The following is an 18,575-nucleotide window of genomic DNA, read 5'->3' on the forward strand; positions in this document are numbered from 1 at the left end:
ACTCCCTTGGTCTTTATTGGAGCAGGCTGTGACACAGCTGTCAATTTTATTGTTTCATCACTGTCATCCTCATGCGAGTCACTAGATGCTGCTGTAGAGTCCATGTCATGTCCATCCTGTAATTCCTCAGAGTTCAGATGGTGGCGCAGTCTCTGGAGGCCATAGTTCTCCGGAGTCTGGCTGACGTAGGCTGTAATTCTCTAGAGTTCTGATGGTGGCACTGTATAAAGAGATTGCTTGATGTGGACTGCAATTCCTTGGGTGGAGCTTCAGAAACAGGTCTTTCCCAGGGTGGACCACCGGTAGTAATGTCATGAAGCATTACTGGCAGGACTGCCCACTTGACGTCACAGTTGTGCTTTCTTGTTTGTTTGTTTGTTTTGAAGCTTTATGCAATGGACACTGATTTTACCATGTTTCACTTGTTCAGTTAATGCAAATATTTGCTCTTTAGGCTTTTTACTGCCTCTATCATACGGTTTTTGTAGTTCATCACAAGTTTTGCACTTTCTTTTGAATAGTAAAAGATTTTACTTGTCCCATTAACTGTTCCAATCACTCACACATTTGATCAAACTGACCACGCAGTCTTTTCTCTAAACCAGCAGCAGTCATTTTCTGGACTTTCCCATACTTTCAAAATATCATTCAGGAGACACTTCATTAGATTCAACATTGAAGGTACAGGTGGCCCCCGCTTTTCGAACGTTGGATTTACGACAACTTGCTGCTACGAAAGACTTACATTAGTACCTGTTTTCGCTAACCAAAGAGGATTTTCACTTTTACGAAAAAAAGACGCCCGCTTTATTTGTGTTTACCCTGAGAAAGACTACAATGACGGTGAAGCCTTGTGCGGGCAGTTGTTTGCGCATGCGTGTATGTGCCGATTTTTTTTCTCCAAATTGATTTTGGCTCGCTGCCTTCCCGAGTTTGATAAGTGAAACTACACCATACCTACAATACTTCTACTTTATATAGGGTGTAAATTTATCATATCATTCCTGCCTTTACTATATGTTAGTGTTATTTTAGGTTTTGTCTGTTATTTGCTTTGATTTAGGAGGTTATTTTTTGGGTCTGGGAACGCTCAGAAGTTTTCCCCACATAAATTAATGGTAATTGCTTCTTCGCTTTACGACATTTCAGATTACAAACTGTTTCAAAGGAACGCTCTACCTTCGGATTGCAGGGAAACCTGCATATTTTGTCAGGTCATTTTCAACAATTTTACCAAACTGAAATGTTTCATTTAGATAAGAGCTTTGGCGATTGTTTTGATTTGATCATAATTCATATGCATTTTTAATTATTTTGACCGCAATGTCAAAACTTGCAGCTGAAATTTTAATAGTTTGTCTTGCACCCCAAATTTAATTACTTCCACCCCCTACCATACTCTGCTAGCTTGCACAAACTTAAGTTTTCTCACACACTCCACTGGTTCGCTGGAATTGATTATCTTTTTATCAGAATCAGGCTTATTATCACCGGCATGTGATGTGAAATTCATTAACTTAGCATCAGCAGTTCAGTGCAATACATAATCTAGCAGAGGAAAAAGTAACAATAATTAAAATAAAATAAAAATAATAACAAGTAAACAAGTAAATCAATTACATGTTCAACTGCTTGTACTGACTTAATTTTTAGACACTACCAGCTTGTGTATTTAATCCACACTCTCCCATGACTCTACCAGGTTGTGTAACTTTTTTTACAGATCTGTTTTTAAAACTAGCAACAGGACAGTCCCTCACTCCTATGTCCCGTCCAATGATGCGGAAGCCAGAATTTTTCCTCAGGCAAAAGGAAGTTCTTACCCCTCTTGTTTAGGCACTGAAAATTCCAAGTTTGTCTTCAATTGTTGCAAGTTCTAAATCATGTCTGCCAGCTACGCCACTTGGATTCTGGTGTTAATCCAAGGTTATTTTAGAAGTCAGGAAAGAGGCATAAAAGTTGTTTCTTCACGATTGTTTTATAAAGAGCCAAGTCCAACAACTTCCTCATGGGGAAGTCATCACCTGATTGGAAATAACATTTCCTCCTCGCTGGCAATCTACACAGACACACCACAAGGATGCATATTTACCACTGATTTACTTTCTCTATGCTCATGACTGTGGTCAGGCTCAGTTCAAATGTCATTTATAACTTTGCCAATGACAGAACTGCATTTGGGAGAATCTCAGATGGTAATGATGTGGCGAACAGGAGTGAGGTAGGTCAGCTAGTTGAGTGATGTTGCAACACCAACATTTCACTCAACAGCGGTAAGTGATTGGTTGTGGACTTCAGGAAATGGATGTCAGAAAAACACTCAGTAGGGTTCAGCATCAGGAGGAGTAAGCAGATTCATATTCCTTGATGTGAACCTCAGAGGGTCCATCCTGAGCCCAACATATTGATGAAAAAAATACTTATACTTCTTTCAGAGTTTGAGGAGATTTTATTACATCATCAAAGACTCAAATAAATTTCTATAGAAGTACCGCGAAGAACGTTTTAACAGATTGCATCACAAACTGTTATGGAGGCTCCAAAGCACAGGATTGAAAAGTGCTGCAGAGGTTTGTTGACTCAGCCAGCTCCTGCTTTCCCACCATTGAAGACCCCTTCAAAAGGCAGTACCCCAAGGTGGCATCCATCATTAAGGTCTCTCACCACCCAGGACATGCCCTCTTCTCATTACTACCAGCAGGGAGGTGGTAAAGGAGCCTGAAGACACATACACGGGCTTTTAGAAAAAGGTTATTTTCCTCTGCCATCGGATTTCTGAGCAGTCAATGAACCTATGAACACAACCTCACTATATTGCTCTCTTCTTGCACTTTTTAAAATATTTCCAATTTTGCTGCACTGTACTGCTACTGCAAAACAAATTTCATGTTTTTTTTTTCAATTTATTGAGATACAGTGTGAAACAGGTCCTTCCAGCTGTGCCACCCAGCAACCACCAATTTAACCACAGCCCAATCATGGGGCAATTTACAATGACCAATTTACCTGCCAGCTGGTACGTCTTTGGACTGGGGGTGGAAACTGGAGCACCCAGAGGGAACCCATGCAGTCACTGGGAGAACATACAAACTCCTGACAAATAGTGGCAGGAATTGAACCAGGCCACTGGTACCGTAAAGCACTGTGCTAACTATTACACCACCCTGCCGTCCCTGCATATGTCAGTATTAATAAACTTGACTATGATAACACACATGACTCTTCATGCAGATGCCATTCCATTGGCTCTTCACTCAACCCTGGAACACCTGGGCAGTGAAGATGCATACATCAGGATGCTTTACAATGACTGCAGTTCTCAATTCAATACGATCATCCGCTCAAAACTAATCAAGAAGCTCCAAGACCCAAGCCTCAGTACCTCCGTGTGCAACTGAATCCTCGATTTTCTCACTTGCAGATCCCTGTCAGTTCGGATTGAGGGCAACATCTCCTCCACGATCTCCAACAGTACATGAGCACCACAAGGCTGTATGCTTAGCCCCCTGCTCTATTCACTTTACATTTATATTTGCAAGGATGAATACAACTCCAACGCCATATTTAAGTTTGCTGACAATACTACTGTTGCTGGCCAAATCAGTGGTGAGGATCAGTATGTAGTAGGGAGATTGAAAATATGGCTGAATGGAGCCACAACAAGAACCTCCCACTCGATACCAGGAAAACAAAAGAGCCAATTATTGACCACCGTAGGAGGAAATCGGAGGCCCACAAGCGAGTCCTCATCAGGGGATCAGAGATGGAGACGGTCAGTAACTTTCAATACCTCAGCATTATCATTTTAATGAACCTGTCCTGGGTCCAGCACGTAATTGCCATTATGAAGGTAGCATGGCAGCTCCTCTACTTCCTTAGAAGTTTGCGAAGATTCAGCCTTTCATCTAAAACTGACAAAATCCTATAGATGTACAGTGCTGAGTATCCTGTCCGGTGGCATCATGGCCTGGTATGCAACCAATGACCTTGAATGGAAAAGCTCAGTCAAAGTAATTGATACAGCCCAGTCCATCACAAGTTAAGCCTTCTGCACCACTGAGCACATCCACAAGGAGTGCTCTGGCAGGAAAGCAGGGACCCTTACTATCGAGGCCATGCTCTTTTCTCGCTGCTGCCATCAGGAAGGAGGTACAGAAGCCTTAGGTCCCACCCCACCAGCATCAGGAACAATTTTTACCCCTCAACCATCAGGCTTTTCAACTACAATAAATCACTCACCCCAACACTGAGCTGATTCCACAATCAATGGATGCAATTTTGACTCAAGCTCATGTTTTCAATATTTATCTATTTTTTTTCCCTTTTGCATTTGCACAATTTGTTGTCTTTTACACATTGATTGCTTAGCCGTCTTTGTGCGTAGTTTTTCGTTGATTGTTGCGTTTCTTTGTAGTTACTACAAGTGCCCGCAGGAAAATGAATCTCAGGGTAGTATACAGTGACATAGATGTGCTTTGATAATGAAGTTATGTCGAACATTGAACTTTCAAATTCCATTTCACCCAGCAAAGACTGCCCCCTTGAGGATTCAGTACAGCTGTATCACTTGGCTTAGCCCAGGTGTTCCCAGCCTTTTTCATGCCATGGACAAATTCCAGTAAGCAAAAGGTCCGTGGACCCCAGGCTGGGAAGCCCCGGCTTAGCCAGTCAGCACAAGACTGATCAGTTGTATTGCTCAATGCACAGATAAGAAATATGAATATATTAATCCGCTACAGCAAAGCAATACTTGGAGAGCAACCACCATATCTAGCAAGATTTTTGTCAGTAATCAAACCCAAACCTCTGTTGTTAGAAATCCAAGTAATTATCAAGAGAGAAATTATTAAAAGCATGAATACTAATTCTGCAAATGAGAGTCTTCAGTGAAATTTAGTGTTTAAAAATACCGCCCTTGTGATAAATATGGATTTGTGAGAAGGTTGACTGTTTTGGGCTCTGAGAAGTGAAGGTCAGACTAGGTTGATGCTATGGCCAAGAACTCTCACCTGCGTCTCTAGTTCCTCAGGAGGTTACTGAAATCTGGAACGTCCCTGTCGACACTAACCACTTTCATCGAAGCAGCAGAGAACTAAGTAGCAAGCACTCACCTCCCTTCACTATCCCTGCAGTTAGGACATGAGCAGGCAACTCTTCTCAATCTTTTTCCAGGTTGAACATCTTGTTCACCAGATGACTGGAGCTGTACTTGAGCGAGGTTGTTAGGGCTAACAGTGCCCAAAGCAGCACTGGAAAGACCACCGACTGCCACTGTGACCGGAGTTACAGCTGTAGGCTGTACTTTTAGATGCCATTTTGTATCTCCACCATCCTGGCTCTGCTGTTGACCTGTGAAAATGTATTACATATAAAGCTCTTTCGGCCATCATTTTGAGCAAATTAAAATTCTATTATGTTCACTTCTATTTATATTTCCATTATATTTTTAAGCAAACTCATTTATTCAAACAAAGCAAACTGTAAAGGTTTACAGAAATTTCAGATCTTCCCAACAACATAAGATTAAAGAAAAGCAATTCATGTTAGAGCTTTTTCTACCAGCAAGTATAAAATTCTAACTGCCTGCCTTTGCACCACATCCCTTACCCCCACCTCAGTAAAAATCGAATTACCCTCTAAAATGCAACAACCAAACCATTTTGCCATTTTTGATAAGACAGATCCAGGTTATGTAAATGGCAACTCTTCAATTTCAGACTCTGAAATTCTCCATTAAAACTTTCTATCATAGCCTTTTACGAAACATCAACTGCACACAATTTGCTGGAGAGTACCCGGTTACCTGGACTTTTCCCTTGGAGTGCAGCACAAATGTACATAGCTTTACAAGTTGAAAGAAAGGCACACATGGAATGTGGCAATGAAAATGGGGTTGCTGGGGCATGAATGAGTTATGAGACCAACACCATGTCTGTATTATCACTAAGATGCAAGATGGAAAATTAAATGACAGCTTTAAAAATATAATTTTCAAATTACAGTCCTACACAGCCACTTATTAAAGAAGTTGTCTTTCTGGTTTGGAAAGATTATTCGATATTGTACAAACATAATTATCTTTAAAGAGTTGCGACAGAAATACTTGGCCATTAGTGGACTGAACCATTTACAGTACAGGGATTAATCTTTGGATTTGATTGAAGATGCAACAGCCATCACTAACTTCAGTTCCTGCCTGAACGAGTGCGTGCCTTCAAGAACATACTGAATCTTCCCAAACCAGAAGCGCTGGATGAACCAGGAGATTCACAGTCTGTTGAGGGCTAGATCTTTGGCATTCAAGAGTGGTGATCCAAGCCCCACAAAAGTCTAGCTACCACCTGTACAAGAGTGAAAAGACAATTCCATGTGAAGTTAGAGACAAAAATCAGGCGCGTGATATCTGTGGCAAGGTTAGCGTGCCATTCCTTCCTATGAAGTGAAACCTAATAGCATAGATGCAGAGATTCTTCATTCCTCCATGAGCTCCAAGCCTATTATGCAAACTCTGAAAAGGAGAATAACATTATGCCTGTGTGAATTCCTACAGCAGTTGATGGCCCTGTCTTGGAGGCTGACGTCAGAACATCTTTCAAGAGGGTGGACCCTCACAAGGCATCAGATCCTGATGGTGTACCTGGAAGGGCACTGAATGCCCGTTCCAACCAACTGGACATCCTCAGTCTCTCACTGCTCAGTTGGACGTTCCCATCTGTTTCAAAAGGGCATCAAGCCAGGAGAAGCAGGGCGAACTCCCTCTAATGACCATCGGCTGGTAGCACTCACCTTTACCATGCTAAAGTGCTTTGGGATGATGGTCATGGGTAGTATTAGCTCCTGACTGAGCAATGGCTTGAGTCTGCTGCAATGTTCCTACTGCAACCACAAATCTACAGCAGCAGCAAACAAATGACAGCTCTTCCAAAACAGGGTTGGGCAATTTATACCTTCATAAAACTCAAGCATATTAAACATGAAATTAATTTGACATCAAAATTATGACCCAATCTAATTGAATCTTAGCCTAATGAACATTTACTTTATGGCACCTGATAATATGACTAGACTTTAATTGTGTGGGCTACAGTGCCATTTCAGCCTCACTAAAGTTTATTTAATTGTTTAATGAAGTGCAACAAATGATCAGGACAACTGACATATCTGATCAGACAAAAGCGCAACCACTAAAGTTTCAACGATCGTGATGCAACAAAGCAAACAATAATTCTGGGAGTGAAAGCAGAAAATACTGCAGATGCCTAGCAGCCTCCATGGAGAAATGAAGAATTGGCATTTCAGGTCAAAGATCTTTTATTAGAGCCTTTAAAATTAAATGCCAACTGTTTTTCTTAACACAGAAGCTGGTTGGCCTGTTCAGGGCATGCAGCATTTCAGCTTTCATTTTAGATTGCCTTCTCCTGCAGTATTTGTTTTATTGAAATAAACAACATGTACTCCGAGCTGGGAAAAAAAGTCCCCTGAAGCAGCAATTTCAATGTAATTATATACAGTCCTCTGCAATTTAGTCAGAATTGAAGGGTTTAATCAGACATTCACTGTTGTGTCCACTCTATTTTTACATCTTGTTTAAAAAGGGAGCATCTGTAATTTATTAAAGTGAAAATCTAAGATTCAGAGTTACCAATAAGATTAATACCCATCAGCCCACACTATTTAAGAAATATGTTTCTATTAACACATGGATTAACAAGGCATTAACCAGTTTCATACTAAACATTTGGAAAATGACACAATTCTTTGCCAAATTCTGATCAACACAAGAAATCTAAGTGTAATCTTTACTATGCTCTTTCTCCCAGCAGACTAAATTACTCTTGGGCTGTTGTCCTACATTTATCCAGTTAGTTAACCCAAAAGCTCATCTAGACAGCTAAGGAGAGGCACACATAAAACTGTTACATCTGAAAATTAAGGAAACATCCAGCTGCAGTTAATATCAGAGTCATTGAGAAGTACAGCACAGAAACAAGCCCTTCAGCCCATCTAGTCCATGCCAAAACCAATTAAAATGCCTATTCCCAACGACCTGCACTTGGACCATAGTCCTTCATATCGCCACTATCCACGTACCTATCCAAGCTTCTCCTAAATGTACAAATCGAGTTTGCACGGACCACTGGTGCTGGCAGCTCATTCCATGCCCTCGCAGTTCTCTAATTGAAGAGGTTTCCTCTCATGTTCCCCTTAGTTTTCACCTTTCATCCTTAACCCACGATCTCTGATTGTAGTCAGATGTAACCTCAATGGAAAAAGCTTGCTTGCATTTACTCTATCTATACCACTCATAATTTTGTATACCCTTATCAAATCTCTAAATCTGCTATGTTCTAAGGAAGGCAGTCCTAACCTATCCAATCATTCCTTATAACTCAGGTCCTCTAGATCCATCAACATCCTTGTAAATTTTCTCTGCACTCTTTCAACCTTGTTTACATCTTCCCTGTAGGTAGATGACCAAAACGGCAAACAATTAGGCCTCATCAACTTCAACATAACATCCCATCTTCTGCACTCAGTACATTTATGAAAGCCAGTGTTCCAAAAGCTTTCTTTATGACTCCATCTACCTGTGATGCCACTTTCAATGAATTATGTAGCTGCGTTCCCACATCCATTTGTTCAGCTACACTCCTTAGTACCCTACCATTTACTCTGTAAGGCCTACTCTGGTTGGTCCAACCAAAGTCAACACCTCACACTTGACTGCATTAAATTCCATCTGGCATTTTTTTTCCAGCTGATGCAGATCCCTCTTCAAGCCATGATATTCTTACTCATCCTCCAATACACCCTCCAGTCTTGGTGTCATCCGCAAATTTGCTGATCCAATTAACCACATTATCGTCCAGATTACTGAAATAGATGACAAACAGCAATGGACCCAGGACCGATCCCTGTGACACACTGCTAGTCACAGAGGCAACCCTCTACTACCAATCTCTGGCTTCTCCCACAAAGCCAAATGTCTAATCCAATTTACTACCTCATCCTGAATGTCAAGCAACTGAACTTTCTTGACCAGCCTCCCGTGCGGGACCTTGTCAAATGTCTTACTAAAGTCCATTCTGACCATATCCACTGCCTTGCCTTGCTCCAGTTTCCTGACAACTTCTTCGAAAGACTGGTTAGACATGACCTACCACGCATGAAGCCATGCTGACTGTCCTTAATCAGTCCATGTCTATACGAATACTTATATGTCTAGTCCCTTCGAATACTGTCCAGTAACTTTTCCACAACTGTGTCAGATTCACCGGCCTATAATTTCCTGGTTTCTGTTTAGAGCCTTTTTAAAAAAAAAACCCAGCAGAACAACAGCGGCTATCTTCCAATCCTCTGGTACCTCTCCTGTCACTAGGGGTGTTTAAATAACTCTGCCAGAGCCCCGGCAATTTCTACACTTCTCTCCCATATCATCCGAGGGAACACCTTATCAGGCCACGGGGATTTATCTACCCTCAGTTGCCTCAGATTAGCAAACACCTCCTCTGTAATCTGTACAGGGTGCATGAAGATGATGCCGCTTTGCCTCACTCTGTGTTGTGTTTGTCTCCTGAGGAAATACAGATGCAGACAATTCATTTAAGATCTCCCCAATCTGTTTTGGCTCTACATATGGATTACCATTCTGGTCTTCCAGGACCTTTTGCTAACATACCTGCAGAATCCCTTAGGATTCCCCTTCATCTTGCCTGGCAGAGCATGCCTTTTTTTAGCGTTACTGAATTTTTTCTTAAGTGTTCTTTTGCATTTCTTGTACTCCATAAGCACCTGCCTATACCTGTTATGCACGTCATTTTTTTCTTTTAATCGGGTCCTCAATATCTCTTGAAAACAAAGGTTCCCTACACCTGTTATCTTTATCTTTTATTCTGACAGGCACATGCAAGCTTCGTACTCTCAAAATTTCATCTTTGAAGGCCTCCCACTTTCCAAATGCACCTTTGCCAGAAAACAGCCTGTCCCAATCCACACTTGCCAAATCTCACCCGCGGACCACTCCTATCTTTCTGTATATTTACTTTGAAGCACGGTGGTCACTGGATGCAAGTGTGTTCCTCTACACAAACTTCTTTCACCTGCCGTCTCATTCCCCAACAGCAGATCCAGTATCGCCTGCTCTCTTGTTGGGACTTCTATGTCCTGACGAAGGAAATTTGCTGAACACATTTGACAAACTCTATCCCATCTATCCCTTTCTCAATATGGGAGCCCCAGTCATTATGTGGAGAGTAAAAATCATCTACTGTAACAACGTTGTATTCCTTGCAACTGGCTGCAATAGCTTTACAAATTTGTTCCTCTAAATCCTGAGGACAGATATCTGTAATATTGTCCCGTTAATGTGGTTATACCTTTCTTATTTCTCAGTTCCACCCATAATGGCTCACTAGTTGAGTTCTCCGGTCCGTCCTGATGGAGCACTGCCATGATATTTTCTTTGATTAGCATTGCCACCCCCTCCTTCAATCCTTCCTGCTCAGTCACATCTAAATCAACAGAACCCCAGAATATTTGATCCGGAGAGGACTTGGACTAGCAGTAATTAACATTTACAACTTTCACCAAAATGGACACAACTTCGCTTAGTAGCTCAGTTTAATTTGTATTGACCACATAAAGGCTAATTTTTCACATAATTTATTACACTTCAATAATGCATCAAATGCTGTTACTGCAAAGATCATGTGCGGAGGGTCACTTTTCATGCTGTAGTACTATTGGGTTCCCAGAATTTAAACTCAAAATTATGGACCTAAGCTTGGCTCAAATAACCATCCTTTGTAAGTGAGTGAAGCTATTCGAGACAATCAATGCTATCAAACAATTTACTGATGACAATAAGCATTATGGCAAGCTCCATTCGTACATGCTTCCCAACATTACATGTTAGATTGAGAGAACCCTTCCCAACCCAACTATGCAGAAACTAAAATCCAAATCAATTGCTGCCAAAGTGAGAAATAATCAATTGCCTGAAAAGTGAATACACCATATTCTAGGGTTCCTAGTGATGAAACCCTGCATTACCTGGGGGTGGGGGGGGGGTGCTATAAAGCATGTGAATATCATAATTTATTATGAGTTGGAACAAAACTATGTTGAATTTGATTACTCCCCACACATAATTCTAGGCATGTAATGTTTATTTTGCTTTTGTGAATTCTGTAAAGGTGGATCTGTTACTTGAACAGCTGTAACACGAGGGTCATCTGTACTCAATTTTCATGCAAAACACATTCAGTGGCCACTTTAATAGATAGTTCCTGTACCTAATAAAGTAACCATTGAGTGTACATTTCTGATCTGCTGCTGCCATAACCCCTCAGTTCACGGTTCAATGTGCTGTGCGTTTGGAAATGCTCTCCTGCACACCACTACTGTAACGGATGATTACTTATGTTACTGTCGCCCTCCTGTCAGCTTGAACCAGTCTGGCAAATTCTTCCTGACCTCTCATTAAACAAGGCATTTTTGCCCACAGGGCTGCTGCTCACTAGATTTACTTTGCACTACTCTGTAATCTCTAGAGACTGCTGTGTGTAAAAATCCCAAGAGATTAGCGTTTCTGAGATACACAAACTACCACGTCAGTCACTAGCAATCATTCTACAGTTAACATCACTTAGGTCACATTTCTTCCCCATTCCGATGTCTGGTCTGAACAATGGAACCACTTGACCATGTCTGAATACTTTCATGCATTGAGTTGCTGCCACATGAGCAGCTGATTAGATATTTGCATTACGTGAGGGTGTACTGGCGTTCCTAATAGAGTGGCCAATGAATGTATATACAGTCCATATGTTCTTCAAAGAGTAAAACATCATTCAAAAAGCAAGTTATTACCAAAGCTCCTGCTATGCATAAAATAATAATGCCTGTTAATGTAATAAAGCAAGTCAATCATATGAAAGTGCAATCCTGAATAATGTGAACTATTGCTGCACAAGTACCTCTGGACTGAAATTGAAAACCATCTTCTAGAACATGCCTTCAGGCTTGAAGAACCATTGCTTTGCACTGGAAACTTCAGTTCCAGTAGATGATTGATCTACTGTGCTCTACCGGAAATTCACCGCCTAACTTTCTGACTACTCCAATTCATTTTATGTTTTAATTCTTCCTTCATCCTGCACAAGAAATAACTTGGACAGTTTAAGCTGTCCATGTATTAGTGTCTCTGTGCAGCAGGGTTTCCCAACCCTTTTTATGGCCATGGAACCCTCCCATTAACCAAGAGGTCTGTGGACTCTAGGCTGGGCACCCCTGCTGTAGAGCAAGAGCTGGTCATATAACATGCAAAGTATTCAATTAATCTGTTTCATGATCTGCAGCGCTGTCCTCATCACCTGTAATAATAAATGCTAAGCTAACAAATTTCCACATTCCTTTCATTGGAATGGGCTTCTGAATGCTCCAAAGCTTGACCTAAAACTGTAGCAATTTCATTAGTAATTCTACCTACAAGCATCTCAAATTTCCCCACATCAAACGGGGAGGGGATGCAGTGGCAAGCAGGGGAGTAGCTGGTAAGGAATCAGGGGATAATTCTCCAGCCAAGAGAGGCAAACATGAGCACAGCAAGGAGAGAGGATAGGCCATTGGCTCAAACTGCACTTATTTCAATGCAAGAGGCTTGACAGGCTAGGCAGATGAACTCAGGGGGCACATTGGCTTTGGGAACTGGAATATCATGGCCATAACAGAAACATGGCTGAGCGAAGGGCAGGACTGGCCTTGTGTTTCAGGATACAGATGTTACAGGCATGACAGAAACTCAGGAAAGAAAAGAGGGGTAGTGGACTTCCTGATGAAAGAGGATGTAACAACAGTTATTGGAGAGGATATCTTGGGGTGGATCTTCCACTGAGGCCAACTGGGTTAGAAACAAAGGGATGATCTGAAGGGATTGTATCATATGATCCACCAATACTCAATGGGAATTGGAGAAGATATGTAGAGAGGTTGCAGTTTGTTTTAAACATAATGAGTAGTAGTGGGAGCTTTTAATTTTCGTAATATTGACTGAGTCTCTCTGACCGTGGTGTCTGAAAAGAGGATGCTGTCCAAGTTGCATGCCATCTTGGACAATGACTCCCATCCACTCCATAATGTACTGGTTAGGCACAGGAGTACATTCAGCCAGAGACTCATTCCACCGAGATGTAACACTGAGCGTCATAGGAAGTCATTTCTATCTGTGGCCATCAAACTTTATAACTCAATAGGCTGGTCCTGGACTTATTTCCACTGGGCATGATTAACTCATTATTATTTAACTATTTATGGTTTTATATTGCTATATTTCTTCACTATTCTTGGTTGGTGCGGCTGTAACGAAACCTAATTTCCCTTGGGATCAATAAAGTATGTCTGTCTGTCAAAGTGTAAAAGGCTTGGAAAGAGTGGAATTTTAGAAACGTGCTTTAAAAATAATTCCTTTTATCAATTTGTAGAGGGAACCACCAAAGAGGATGCAACACGACCTCCTCCTGGAAAATGAGTTCTGGCAAGTGACTGAAGTCACTGTTGATGAGTACTTTGTCCATAATTCTATCAGTTTTAAACTAGTAATGGAGAAGGGTACAATCAGTTCACAGTTTGGGGTCCTAAAATTGGGCAGAGCAAATTTTGGAATTATTCAGTGGGATCTTGTTAAGGTTGAGTGGCTGAGATTGTAGAAAAGGAGCAAGGGGGGGGGGGGGGGAAACTAACTGGAGAAAAGTCACAGGAGGGTCTTGATCAGCTGGGTACTTGCGTTTAGAATTGGCCAAGGGCTTTCAATTCAGATTAATGAGAGGTTTTGCACTTTGGCAGATCAAACCAGTGAATGGAAGGGCCTTGAGGAGTGTTATGGAGCAGAGGAACCTAGGTGTGCAAGTAAAAGTAGCACATCATGGGTAGAACAGGGTGGCGAAGAAGGCACTTGGCACACTAGCCTTCATCAATCAGGACTCTAAGTATAGGAGCTGCAAAGTTACTATGCACCAAACATTGGTGAGGCCACACCATAGTGTACAGTTTTGGTCACTTGAAAGGATACAGTAAAGAAAGCATCTAGGATGTTGCCTAGACTCGGGGGCCTGACTTACAAGAGTATATGTATACTAGGATTTTGTTCCCTGGAACATAGGAAGGATGACTTGAAAAAAAGTATGCAAGACCATGAGGGGCAGTGACATGGTGAGAGCACGGTATTTTATCCCCCCAGGGAGGGTGTGTTATAATAGCAAGGGCATAGGTTTAAGATCAGAGAAGATTTAAAAGAGACATCAGAGGCAGCTCCTTCATGCAATGCGTAGTGAAGATCTGGAATGAGCTGCTGGAAATAGTGGTTGAGGTGGGCACATTAGCTATCTTGCTAAGTAGATGAATAGGAGGGGTTCAGAGGGCTATATGCCCAATGAAGGAAAATGGCACTAGCTGGCACAATCAATTTGGACAAGTTGGGCTGAAGGGCTTGTTTCCACTAGTCTCGATGACATTCATGTCCCTTTTCCTTTACTCTGCTCTATACTTGGTTAGAGGTTTCTTTTTGTTGAATTCCAATGAAATCTTTTGGGAATGAAACAAACTTCCTACTCTTGAAATGTGAAACAACAACAGAAAGAGCCAAAACCTTCAGCTGATTGGACATGACCTGTGTGTGGGAAGAGAAACAGAGATAAGATTTCAGGTTCAAGACCCTTCATCAGAACCACGGAGCGTTCCCAGCATTTTCAATTCTTATTGCAGAAACATCAAAGCTTTGCGCACAATCCTCTTGGGATGTTACTTCCTCAAAAAAACAAATGGTCAGAACAGATTCCTTACCTAATCTGCATTTGCTATTTAGCCCAACATTAAATATAAACGACTCCGGTTAACCATTTATAATCAATTATTTTCTAAGTAGCATTTCAAAACAACTAATACAAGGATGATGCCATACATCTTTCCTGCGTTATTCCAAAGATAGTTAGCTGACTTATTGGGATGCCTAATGCCTGGACATCTTAATTAGTCGATGATTTGACTAGTGGTACAAAATATATTTCCATGTTTCCTTATGATGCTGAACAAGGGGGAGACTGGGACTCCAGGAGAAAATGTAAAAATGCATTGGAGACATGGACATGCGCATTTATTTCAAGGGGAATAGAATGGCAAAACAAGGAGATAATGTTGAACCTTTATCACACAATAGTCAGGCCGCACTTGGAGAGTTGGCAACAGTTTTTGGCCCTTTATCTCAGAAAGGATGTATTGTTATTGGAGAGAGTCCAGAGGAGGTTCACCAGGAAGATTCCAGGGAACGAAGGGGTTAACATACTAGGAGCACTTGGCAGCTTTGGGCCTGTACTCACTGGAATTTAGAAGAATACAAGAGGATCTCATTGAAACCTACCAAACGTTGAAAGGACTAGATAGGGTGGATGTGGAGAGGATGTTTCCTCTGGTGTGGGTATCCAGAACGAGAGAGCAAAGACTCAAAATTGAGGGACGATCTTTTAGAACATAAGCAAGTAGGGATTTTTTTTTAAGCCAAAGAGTGGTGAATCTGTGGAAAGCTCTGCCACAGACTGTGGTGGAGGCAATGGGTAGACTTAAAGCAGAAGGTGATAGATTCTTGATTGGTCGGGGAATCAAGGGATATGGTGAGAGGGCAAGTGCATGGCATTGAATGGAATCTGGGATCAGCCATGATGAAATGGTGGAGAGGACTTGATGGGTTAAGTGGCCTAATTCTACTCCTTTGGCTTATGGTCTTATGGACATAGTGAGCAAGTGTGCAAGAATATGGTGAATAAAACTTACTAAGTGGTAAAAGGCAAGGTCATCCAGTTTGGTGCACACAACAACAAAGCAGAGTATATATTAAGGCGGCAAAAGATTGTGTGTGTTGGTCAACACATGATGGAGCTGGAAAAACTCAGCAGGTCATGATATATATAGGAAAACAGTTAATGTTTCCAGTCAGGACCTTTCCAAGACTGAGGGTCTCAACTCAAAACATTGACTGCCTGCTTCCTCCATTGATGCTTTCTGACCTGCAAAGTTCCTCCAGTGGGTTGTGTGTTGCTCCACATTTGCAGCATCTCCAGTCTCTTCTGTTTCCCCTCTGGGTATGCTAATGCTCCATTGAGTCAAGGTGCACTTATCCACCAGTCAACTGAAGGCCAGCATGGAGGTGCTACAAGCAATTAGGGATGGGAAATGATATTGGGACATGGAGTCTGCAGTTGCTGGAATCTGGTTCAAAGCATTCCAAACACCAGTTTCTGAGTAACAAAAAAAAACATAAGGTTGCTAAACAAGCTATGAGCCCATAGTATTACAGGAAAGATTCTAGGATGGATAAAGCAATGGCTGATTGACAGGAGGCAAAGAGTGGGAATAAAGAGAGCCTTTTCTGGTTGGCTGCCAATGACTAATAGTGTCCCGCGGGGTCTGTGTTGAGACCGATTCTTTTTACCTTATATGCCAATGATTTAGATGATGAAATTGATGGCTTTGTTGCAAGGTTTGCAGGCGATACTAAGATAGGTGGAGGGGCAAATGGTTTTGAGGAAGTAGAGAGGTTACAGGAGGATTTACACAGATTAGGACAATGGGCAAAGAAGTGGCAGATGGAATGCAGTGTTCGGAAGTGTATGGTCATGCACTGTGGTAGGAGAAATAAAAGTGTAGACTATTTTTTAAATGGAGAGAAAATACAAAAATCTTAGGCACAAAGGGACTTGGGAGTCCTTGTGCAGGATTCCCCAAAGGTTAATTTGCAGGTTGAGTCAGTGGTGAGGAAGGCAAATGCGATGCTGAGAGTATCGTGGGGGTCCCTCTTCAGTTATTTATCAGGAGTGTGCATATGCAGGGCCCTTAGCATTGTCAAGGATGCCTCCCGTTTGTTGCACAATCTCTTTGATCCACTACCATCAGGCAGGAAGTACCAAAGCATTAAGACAATAAGTATTAGAATGGCCAACAGCTTCTTCCCCTAGGCAGTAAGACTATTGAACTCTCTGCCACTGCCCAGATCTCATCACATATGAAGCAACTGTGCAGCACACCTTGGTCTGGAAGAACAAACATGCATATTGTTGAATGACCATAATTTGAACTCGAACTTGCTCTCAAGGTCTGTGTATAGGGCAAGAGGTTTTTTTAAAAACAAAAGTCAATTCCCAAATGAATTAGTTTCCTATGTGTTTGGCAAGGCCCTGTATGCTGGTGACAGATCGGAAATATTATCTATGTATGGCTGGCTATGCCACATCACCAAGCTTATGTTGCTGTCAAATCCATCGGGTATCAATGTCTGTGAATATCCATAACTGCAAAGGTAAAGTTTAACCACAATATTGAAGCCATTTAAAGACAATGAAATGCATTTAATTTACCTCAATATATAAAATACATATCACCAGAAAGCTTCCTCTATTCCTTGCAAGTTCCTGCTGATTAAAATGAACAGAGTACAAACTGACAGATTTTCTAGCATCTCTCCTGGGAAATGGCAGGAAATCAGCGCATTGCAGCCAGACACCTTGAAAAGTGCAACACTGCAGGGGAGAGAGAAACGGGGGGGGGGGGGGGGGGAGGAAGGGGGGGGGGAAGAGAAAGAGAGGGGGGTGAGAGAGAAAGTGAGGGGGGGGGAGAGAAAGTGAGGGGGGGGAGAGAAAAAGTGAGGGGGGGGAGAGAGAAAGTGAGGGGGGGGAGAGAGAAAGTGAGGGGGGGAGAGAGAAAGTGAGGGGGGGAGAGAGAAAGTGAGGGGGGGGAGAGAGAAAGTGAGGGGGGGGAGAGAGAAAGTGAGGGGGGTGGAGGAGAGAAGTGAGGGGGGGGAGAGAGAAAGTGAGGGGGAGAGAGAAAGTGAGGGGGGGGAGAGAGAAAGTGAGGGGGGGAGAGAGAAAGTGAGGGGGGGGAGAGAGAAAGTGAGGGGGGGGAGAGAGAAAGTGAGGGGGGGGAGAGAGAAAGTGAGGGGGGGGAGAGAGAAAGTGAGGGGGGGAGAGAGAAAGTGAGGGGGGGGAGAGAGAAAGTGAGGGGGGGGAGAGAGAAAGTAGGGGGGGAGAGAGAAAGTGAGGGGGGGGAGAGAGAAAGTGAGGGGGGGGGAGAGAGAAAGTGAGGGGGGGAGAGAGAAAGTGAGGGGGGGAGAGAGAAAGTGAGGGGGGGAGAGAGAAAGTGAGGGGGGGGAGAGAGAAAGTGAGGGGGGGAGAGAGAAAGTGAGGGGGGGAGAGAGAAGTGAGGGGGGAGAGAGAGAAAGTGAGGGGGGAGAGAGAGAAGTGAGGGGGAGAGAGAGAAAGTGAGGGGGAGAGGAGAGAAAGTGAGGGGGGAGAGAGAGAAAGTGAGGGGAGAGAGAGAAAGTGAGGGGGAGAGAGAGAAAGTGAGGGGGAGAGAGAGAAAGTGAGGGGGAGAGAGAGAAAGTGAGGGGGGAGAGAGAGAAAGTGAGGGGGGAGAGAGAGAAAGTGAGGGGGAGAGAGAGAAAGTGAGGGGGAGAGAGAAGGTGAGGGGAGAGAGAAAGTGAGGGGGGAGAGAGAGAAGTGAGGGGGGAGAGAGAGAAAGTGAGGGGGAGAGAG

General features: G+C 42.6%; 1 protein-coding gene across 3 annotated transcripts in view; it reads right to left on the reverse strand.

Moving 5' to 3' along the window:
• The window catches only part of sp4 (sp4 transcription factor), a 79,754-nt gene that overhangs the window by 36,794 nt on the left and 24,385 nt on the right, over positions 1-18,575 (reverse strand). For 2 of the 3 annotated variants that reach the window (XM_073054085.1, XM_073054086.1), the window contains exon 4: positions 5,112-5,349. The exons of the other annotated variant lie outside the window; for it this stretch is intronic. In XM_073054085.1, the coding sequence (XP_072910186.1) occupies positions 5,112-5,349 (238 nt within the window). The remainder of the gene's footprint in view (positions 1-5,111; positions 5,350-18,575) is intronic. 3 annotated transcript variants of the gene reach the window in all.

This window comes from Hemitrygon akajei, chromosome 8, assembly GCF_048418815.1.
Source record: "Hemitrygon akajei chromosome 8, sHemAka1.3, whole genome shotgun sequence".
Lineage (NCBI taxonomy): Eukaryota > Metazoa > Chordata > Chondrichthyes > Myliobatiformes > Dasyatidae > Hemitrygon > Hemitrygon akajei.